General features: G+C 40.9%; 2 protein-coding genes across 5 annotated transcripts; one reads left to right on the top strand and one right to left on the bottom strand.

Moving 5' to 3' along the window:
- Positions 1-293: 293 nt before the first annotated feature.
- Positions 294-2642, top strand: LOC101763223 (glycine-rich cell wall structural protein 1). 3 transcript variants are annotated; one of them, XR_214865.3, is made up of 4 exons: positions 294-520; positions 1126-1294; positions 1819-2023; positions 2150-2642. XR_214865.3 is itself a non-coding variant. In XM_012844668.2 (3 exons), the coding sequence occupies exons 1-3, from the start codon at positions 388-390 to the stop codon at positions 2244-2246; spliced, it is 399 nt and encodes a 132-aa protein (XP_012700122.1). In that variant the 5' UTR covers positions 298-387; the 3' UTR covers positions 2247-2642. The 3 variants fall into 3 exon arrangements, 1 of the variants encoding a protein (XP_012700122.1); XR_002676794.1 differs by having other exon boundaries at positions 1126-2023; XM_012844668.2 differs by lacking the exon at positions 1819-2023 and having other exon boundaries at positions 298-520.
- A 1337-nt stretch (positions 2643-3979) lies between these two features.
- Positions 3980-8286, bottom strand: LOC101762548 (KH domain-containing protein At1g09660/At1g09670). Of its 2 annotated transcripts, XM_004961994.3 has the most exons (7): positions 7690-8285; positions 7078-7163; positions 6261-6406; positions 5970-6086; positions 5747-5863; positions 4716-4859; positions 3980-4634 (listed from the first exon to the last, which is right to left on the bottom strand). In XM_004961994.3, the coding sequence occupies exons 1-7, from the start codon at positions 7797-7799 to the stop codon at positions 4482-4484; spliced, it is 873 nt and encodes a 290-aa protein (XP_004962051.1). In that variant the 5' UTR covers positions 7800-8285; the 3' UTR covers positions 3980-4481. The 2 variants fall into 2 exon arrangements, with proteins under 2 accessions (XP_004962051.1, XP_004962052.1); XM_004961995.3 differs by lacking the exon at positions 5747-5863 and having other exon boundaries at positions 7690-8286.
- Positions 8287-9499: the final 1213 nt, after the last annotated feature.

Here is a 9499-nt window from a genome sequence, read left to right as displayed (position 1 = left end):
CGAAATAGTACTAGTAAACATGACGTTTCACTTTCACCACAACGAAATTTTGTAAAATAAAAACTAGAGGAAAAAAAGGAGAGCACTCGTGTGTGTATTAGCAAACGAAGACCGGCCTGGCCTGGTAGCTTTGTGCTAGATCCACTCGAAGCCCAGTTCGGCCCATCCTGGATTACTTGAGCCCAAGGAAAAACCCAGCTCCAATGTCTCTGGGCCAGGCCGTGCGAACACGCATTTTTTTTAAAGAAACCAGAGCGAATCTCCGCGCAGGATCAAGCGTCCATAACGAACGCTGCCCGCGCTGGTTTCCCACTTTCCCTGCGGGGCTGTCAGCCAGTCACGAAGCGTGCGTGCTTCGAGAAAGCATCTCTGAGCCGTGCGGGAGGCATGGGCGGCGGCGGGCGGAGGGGCCCGCGGTGGGGCCTGCCGCCGGCGAGGTCGAAGGTGCTGGGGAAGCTGGGCCCATCCTTCGGCGCCGGCGCCGGCTGCGGCGTCGGTGTCGGCGTCGGACTCATCGGCGGTAGTACCCCTCCCTTAAGCCCTAGACCCGCTCTTGCGGCTATCGAAGCGTCCAGAATTTGTCTACTTGTAGCTGTTGGTTACTGGAATAGCTTCATCTGGAACGCATGCCACTCCACTCTTTGTGGCTTAGGCTGATCGATTAATGAGTGATTAATTACCGACCTGACTGCAGAGGTCTGGCATTGGGGTTGGCTCATCATTTTTCTGAACTTCGTATGGCTGCAACAGTAATACATTTATGAAATACAAATGGCACCAATGCCAGGACAGATGGTAATTTCAATGATTGTTGGTTGGTCTTTCTAGTATAAAATAAGAAAATAAAAGGCTAAAAGGCTGACATATTCTGCAAATAATAGTTGTGAATTACATGGATTTTTTGTGAAGTGTTGGATTTCTCAGCTCAATCAGTAACGCGAACAGGATTTATCTTCACTTTCTGTTTAGATTCAGGACATTGGTTATATGTAACGTTGCCCTTTCTTAACAGTTGTGGACGCATTACAGGATGTATTGGTTGCTTCATGAACTAATAATTATGTTAAACTTTGAACTTCCAGTTGACTCCTATTCATTGTGCTACCAATGTGACTCATGGTGCAGGAGTCGGGCCTGGGTTCCCTGGATTGCACTTAGGATTTGGAGTTGGCGTGGGTTGTGGCATAGGGATTGGATTCGGGTACGGTTTTGGAACAGGAGTTGCTTATGATGAAAATGGGAAATATTCAAACATTGTCAGATCAAATCAGAAATCTAAGGGCCTCCCATCAGAGTAAGATTTAACTTAGTGCCACATACCTGTTGCAAGATGGTATCATCTCATTCCTTTTGCAATGCCTGTAGTTATATTCGTAAAATCATGTGCTCTTCTGCTGATTATATAAAATTTTCTGTAATTATCCAAAATTGCAATTAGTTTTGTTTCTTATATGATTGCCATCAGCACCAACAGCATAGAGGAATTAACTATTTCCACACCTTGGGTTTGCTTTGCATAGGCCTATCTCAGAATTATTCGTATCTCCTTAAAAGGTAACTGTTTACATACCCAAAACAGTAGTGTCTAGGAACCGTGCAAGCAATTTGTGCAACCGCACCTTATGTGCTCAGCAGACTTAATAGGACTCACAAGTCACTCCCACAGATCCTGTTTTTTGGTTGAGAGATGCTGTAGGCTTTCAAGCCCAAAAATAAGCTATCCTTTTGGCCCTGGTTAGCTTGTCTTGTTGATAACTACTTGGGCAAACAGGCCTATAGTTTCTTCAAATGTTCCCTAACAAACATTATCATGAGTAGTCGCAGATATTGTACGAAGATTGATCACTGGTACTCTGTATCAGAGTTCTTCCCAGTTGAATCCAGGTCTTGCATATAAGCTGCCTGAAGTGACTTTGGGGCCCAAGAGCTTTGACATTCACATAAAAAAGAGAGATTGGTATGGTACCCGGCGCAGGAATAGGACTGAAACCATGGTGGGAGGTTAAACAGCCTCCACCACCAGGTCAATGGGCAATAGCCTGTTTTCCAACCCAATTTTACTTCCACAAATGTTTGGTTTCTGTGATCCAGATATCTTTCTGTCATTACAAAGCAGAATTACTTAATAGGGTCATGTGACATTTTTCAGAGATCAGATCGATGTATTGCTTGACGAGCTGATCGAGAACACAAAGAAATTAATCAAAGCAACTTCAAAGGAAATTGATAAATGGAGGCGAGCTTAATGCAATAGGCACCAGGATCTGCTGATACTTAGATGCTCAGGACATTGCTGTAGGCACATAACCTAGCTGCAACTCGATATGTCTTATGTGAATTCTCTACAGAAGTCTGTATCTCGTGAGAAATGCTGTACATATTTTACACTTGTAGCAAATGCCTGGTTTGCTCAGCATCTGGTTGGATGCAATTGAATGTGATCGCATTGGTCGACCATTAGATACTAAACACTATCCTGGATCGTTGTTTCAGATCCTTGTGTTGTTTAGCATGCCCATGGCCATTCTATAATTGTGTAACTGTCGAGCTGAATTGGTCGTCTGAGTCTATACTCTGTAGCTTACTCCAGTCCTAGCTATTGCAAAGTGTAACCTTAATCTTTATGCATTCTTGTCCAACAAGACTCAATGATTATTATTCAACGTAATTCTGGGTCAAGTGAAGTGGGAGTTCATTAAGTTTTCTGTCAAATCTCTCCCACTTTCTTTCGTATCGAAAAGATTGGTCATGATAAACTCAATTCGGCAGTCAGTTCCTTAACAGACAAGTTATGTAGCTTGCCGATTAATAATAGAAGCTCCATTGGAGAGTGTACTATTTTGCTGTTGCTGCTGCTGAGTGCTGTGTAGACTGCAGTAGAATAGAACCTGAACTAAGTAATTGAAATATATTTGTACATATTTTGTGTATCGACAAATACATCGGAAACATATACATTTCGACAATTGGCCAAAGTTGATAACCTAAAGGCGGAACATATATAGGAATTTGCAGGAAACAATGTAATTCCTTTGCAGTGAAGTCTCTACTCTCAGTTCTCATTTCTCACATCCTAAATGGGGCCATAGATGCAAGAGAAAAGGCCATAGATACTTGGCTCATAAGAACACCGACGAATGCATATCGTGCTTGACAAAGCTGAAGCACTACAAAATGTACAGGCAGAACGATTGGGAGCATCGTTCCTTCCAGATCTAACCAAACATCGGTCGTGATGCAATGGCACCCATGATGACCTCGCGACGATCTGATCATGGATTCGTAGAGCACGGACCATGATGGCCGCACATCCCAGGCCACTCTGGGAGTTCATGGGACATGCCAATATAAGGCATGTACTATGAAATGATGGGCGACCTCGCAGCATAACCGCAACAAGTACCATGATTACCACGCAAAGAGACAGGTTTATTGCAAGGCAAGGCAGTGATCTCCATTGGAAGAAGCATGCACATTGTTTTCGTTTGGTCGCTTCGTCTAATCTGATGCCGTAAACATGATGTCAGCTTGCATCAAGCTGTGTAAGCAAACAAGCTGTGTAAGCAAACAGGAGAGGTATTAACAACACTAATACGCATTGCATTGCATAGGTACTGCCAGGAAATAATTGGGATTTAGAACCTATTTAGTTTGTGCCATTTTGCATCACCAATGCGCCGTGAAATTGGGGTCGACCATGAACTGTAATAGATTTGATGATTTGGGACTTAGAGGAACATCTTGCCAAAAATATTTTTTTGGCAGAAATGCACGCCATATCTGTTCTCTTTGAAACCAAATGCCATGTCCCGTTATAATTTATAAATAGTACTAAAAATCTTGCAAATGATAACTTTGTTTACCGCTCTCTTCTCAAAAGCAAGAACGTTGAATGAAAAAAAAGAGAGCAAAAGCTAAGATGGAACTCAACAATTTCACAAAGCAATTCTGTAGACAAATAATTCAGAACCCTCAAGGATCAGAAAAAGGTTCGTGTTCTCTGAATTCTGTCAATCATTTGTACAAGTAGCCACAACAGAGAAAGACAGAATTGTTGGACTAAATCTTTGGTAAGGAGAGAATGAAAGAATACTCCAGTACAAAATCTTACTGAGAACACAGTTGTCCGCAAGAACATAAACTATTTTTAACAAATTGGAACTATTTCTTGTACATTCAAAACCCTGATTATTGTCATTTGTCAACACTACAATCCCAAAACCTAGAACCACCCAACCAATAATGTTAATATTTCAAAGTCAGATACACAAAGAATAAGACCAAACAGCAAACCCTTGAATAGACAAATATTTTGCACATCGATTGTCCATTCCAAGGATGTCCACAGTAAAGCTCATGTCATGACAGGCCTGGAGCCAGCCGTGCTGATCCCTCATATGCAATCATTTCCGACAGTGGAGCATATTCGCAATCTGATATACATATCTTGATCACCTCAAGCTCTGCATTTCAGACTATGATCACCGCCCTGTCTTTGCGCGCTTCATCCCGGTAGAATTGAAGGGGGATACACTGGGACTAAGATGGGAGCTTGGGCTTTCCTCCCTTAGAGTGCCATTAAGTATAGCCAATTCCCTCAGCTGTTGCTTCTTGTAGTAGTCCATGGACTCATCCTGAGGATGACAACAGTTAATGAGATGAGTAATACCAGTGAGAAAGCAAGATAAATATTGGAAGCAAGTAAGAGTACATACAACTGGTTTGAGAAGATCCTCCAATATGGCCACAGCTTGGTTTAGTCGGGCATCGACACTATCTGCTGGGAACTCAGCTTCCACAAGCACATGCAGTGGATCATTTAAGTGCTCATAGCCAGGCTTGTCTCTCAGCTTGTCTTCCTGTTTAAGACAGGATTTTATTTTTTAGAATCTCTCCACTGTTGTTTTACAGTCAAGAGTTGGCAAACACAACTACACAAGTGCAATAACTGTTCCATAACAAAAGATTTCTTATTCACATGTTTTATTTAGGGAAAAGGGTTGGGTACAACATTGCAAGTCAGACACAAAATTAAAATTTGACAAAACGAATTCAGAACAGCATTTAAGTCTGAAAGCTTAGCCGTAGTATAAACCTGTGAGATGATGACAATTAAACAGAACCTTTCAAAGATGCAAAAAAAAAATATATATTGCCTTAAAGTTGATATCTCTACCTACAGGAATAGCATTTTTGGACAATAAAAGAAAACTCAAAGCGTCACTATAATTATCTCAGTATCCACTATCCAGGGAACAACATGAACATACATGGAATAAAATCAAAGAAACAAAACATTTCAGATCCATTAGTGCATCAAATTCAGAAATCAGGGTAGAAAAATCCAAGGACATTTTTTATGCTTTGGGCGATGGGCAATTGGGCACTTTTTCCTTGCTAATATAGCACAAAGTTCAAAATTATACATCTGGACAAGTCCTTGATTGCAGTAATTGATACTAGGAAATATCAAAAGTACTTTAACATCATAACTGGTTTAATTCTTCAACAGTTGCCAGCATTTTACTTCAGAAAACATAAATGACGCCTTATGTCAAATATAGGTTGGTTCATGTCAATCACAACCATCCTTAATTTTATTCTCCTATATGATACAACTAATGCAATTGTTTAGCTAATGGTTGATAAGTACTGCAGCGAAATAGAAGTGGCCCTAAAAGGTTCCAATCCTTTTAGTAAGTAATAGGCAACTACAACATGCTGATTCTAATCTTTGTTTAATTACCTTAACAGAATCTTTCACTGAACCCCGTCCACGAATATATACTCTACATTGGGTCGTAGCTTCAACTCTTTTGAGCGAGTTTCCTCGTGGCCCCAATAAACGGCCAACAAAGTTGTACTAATCATTATAAAAGGTTATGAATAATTTGGATTTGGCATAGCATGTAAAAAGAGAAGTTAAACATAAAAGACGAATACTAGAGCTAATAGTAAGTTGCACATACATTGGGATACTTGTCAACTGGAACATCGATCCTGACAACCTTTTTCACAACAGGGCTGCCAACAACTCCCGGAGTACCATTCCATACCATGGATGGGGATTGGAGTACTCCTAAATGCTGAAAAAAGAAAGACATTTCAATTTAAGCAAATGACAATACAAAAAAGGTTGATAACTGGTATGCTAAGAATTCTCTGAGCACTATGTGGGTGCATAGTAATATGAAATGGAGCTAAGACAGATAGGGCTTGTAGAAAAGCAATAAAGAAATGATTTTATGAATGTGAACAACCTCTGTTTGCATTCCCGACCATCCATCTAGATCCATGGCTTGACCATTCATAGATTGGCCAGCTAATCTTAAGGGACTACCATGATCAATTCTCTCAGGTTCAATAAAATTTTGGTTAGGTGGCAACGAAGATGCCCGCAAAATTTCTGCATTGAAGAAAACAAGCTGGTATGAGATTATACATGCCATCCGAAACATTCTGTATAATAGATGATGTTAGTTTCATTTATTCCACTTTGGATCAAGGAGAGACCATTCAGGCAGGATATTCGAAATAGTCTAAAGCTGCAAACTGAAACTACACCAAGAAGCTCGAATACAGGGGAAAAAATTGAAGATCTGCTATAATAAAAAAATAACAGTAAAATAGATATACAGAGATACTTAAGTACAATGATGTTTGTTTCAGATTAAGAATAAGTGAGCCTGTTAAATGATATGATTGAAGAATTGTACAATTAACAGTTTGTAGTTTTTTTTCAGTGAAATTGACTCTGGGATTTGAAACAAGCAATTCTGTCGACACATTCGTACATTTTTATAAATGGTATGCATTAGGGGTTTGTAAGTAATTTACAGCAGCCAATTAAAACCATAAATTTTTAGGACAAACAGGTGATGTACACCCTTGGTGTGCATTAAATCGGTAAAAAAATTAGAACAACTGAGTTGTAAACACGACCTAACGAAATCTTTAGAAGCAACTTGTTGAAAACGATGGACATGGTCGTACAGAAAGTGTAGCAGATTATCAGATGGAAGGAATAGCTAAAAATAGCAATAGAAGAACCAAAACCGAAAAGGCAAAGAAATAAACCTTGATTTAGAAGCCTGGTACAAAATGGAAGAACTTGCACGAACGGCGCTAATTTCTGCCTCTCAGCAAGTAATTCAGCAAGGTATCTGCCAAGCAAACAATTTCATTAGTCCAATCAATTATAGCTGTCACAGAAACTTGCAGGATACAAAAGAAACTGAAGTAACCATTCCATGTTTTGGAAACAGAAAGATTGTGAAACAGGAGTACCAAATGGTCTGCACAACAAGCTGCAAAACAATAACGATTAACGATCGAGCTTAAAAACTAAATACTGCTGATGAACTGGATATCCAGCATCGCCCAATCGATGACACAATGCTGACTTATTCCTAGTAGCCGTCAACAGTCAACAACACTGGCACCAATCCATCATTAGCAAATAGCAAGCGATCCCCCAACCTGGCAGATCGCTATATAGCAGCAGGGCCGCATTGATCGGCTCCAAACTCATGCCAAGATGGTGATGATCAAGAACGCGTAAATCTCGCACAAGAGTGACCAAATCTCACATTCGAAATGTTTCAGGAGCAGGATCGGCGAGAACACAGATATCAAAACGTGTCAGAGATGTCACATGGAACACAGAAACAGGTAGCAGGAGTCACATACCTCTCCCTATCAGAGGAAGAAGACCACATGGGGTTGTGGCGATGAGGGGAAGAATGGACACCGGATGGTGAGTGCTGGAAGAAAGGGGGCGGTGGGATCCTCTCATCCATGGCTTCCAACAGCAGGAAAACAAGAATTCAGAGAAAAACTCTACAAGATTGAAACTTCAGGCGAGGAACTGGGGTAAGGAACAAAAAAGAGCAGAGGGAGTCAAGAAGCCGACTAAAAAACAATCAAGAAACCAAGAGAGAGGATACAGCTAGGGAGCTATCAGAGCAAATGAATGGGGGCTGAAGAAGGCCTTGTCTATATGGAATCCAAGGAAATCTAAAGGGACAGAAAGGTGCCAAGAACCAAGGAGCAAGTATTGGGATGGGTGGGATTATATATGCATATGTGCATAAAAAATGAAAAGGGAAGGTAATAGCTGGGCTTGTATCAATCAATGATCAGAGCCCAGGCTGTGCAGGGGTTGGCAGCGCCTCCTTTGTGGCCGCCTGCTGCTGCTCTTGCTCGCTCGCTCTTCCTCTCCTCCGTAGAAACAACAGCAAGCCACCCTGTGGGAGGGAGGAGGGGGTGGGTGGAAGCCGGGGGGGCGCAGGAAGAGACAAACCAGGAGGAGCAGGCCTTGGATGCCCTCTCGCTCGCTGACGTGTGAATGTATCTCACCGGTTGGTCCAGCTCAGATGATTGTGCCCCTCGCCTGCTTCTAGAGATCGTTACTCGTTTTTTTCACCTTTTTCTTTTTTTTTTATTTTTTTTTATGAATTTGCAAAAGAAAAATAGCTGGAGCTGTGTTATCAACATGTTTGGTTCTTTAGCACCTCTTAAAATTCCTGTTACATCGAATGTTTAGATACTAATTAGAAATATTAAATATAGACTAATTATAAAATTAATTGCATAGATGGAGACTAATTTACGAGACGAATCTATTAAGCCTAATTAGTTCATGATTTGACAACATGGTGCTACAGTAACATGTGCTACTGGTGGATTAATTAGGCTTAATAGATTCGTCTCGTGAATTAGCCTCCATCTATGTAATTAGTTTTATAATTAGTATTCGATGTGACATAAATTTTAATCCGGACTAAAGAACCAAACACCTCCCATTTACACAAAAGTGGTTGGAGATAACGAAAACTTCCATCTTCCAAGCTCCTTTGCCTATGCATAAAAAAGGGCTTAAAGAAGGAAGTAAACCTCAGCTACGGGAAAAATGGTACAAGGAAATTTCTCTTACTGTATCGAGAAAAGTATTACATTTCATCGTTGGCTAAAGGTCAAGAAAACTTCTCGAAATCGCACCTGTCTCTGATGACCTAAATCCGGTGAAGTTTCCCGGGGCTGATTGGGTCACGTCGCCCTTTTTCCGACATCCGATCTCGAGCAAACCGATCAGATATACCATGACTACAGAATCCAGTGCCTTCGATACGGCTCGAATTTCGAAAATTTGTAATATGAATTTAAGTGAAATTTCTAAAAATTTAAAACTTCCTTTTGAATTGTGTGCTTGTTTAAAAATGAAAGTCAAATTCTCTTCTCATCTAAATCTCTAATAATTAAATCACAAATATTTTCAAAACTTGGGTGGAATGATTTGGATCTTTTTGAATTTTATTTGGATTTTAAGTTTGTGTGTGTTTGAATTTTGAATCTGAATAAAATCAAAACCTATCTAACCTACCAAGCCGGCCGCAGTCCACCGGCTAACCTACCCCTCTCCCGCGCAACCCAGCAGGCCGCTCCAGCCTGGCTCGCCAACCGTTGCCTCACCCGCACCGCCAGCCGGCTTAGCCCGCTA

Source organism: Setaria italica, chromosome III (assembly GCF_000263155.2).
Source record: "Setaria italica strain Yugu1 chromosome III, Setaria_italica_v2.0, whole genome shotgun sequence".
Classification (NCBI taxonomy): Eukaryota; Viridiplantae; Streptophyta; class Magnoliopsida; order Poales; family Poaceae; genus Setaria; species Setaria italica.
This window is presented reverse-complemented; position numbering and strand designations above follow the sequence as displayed.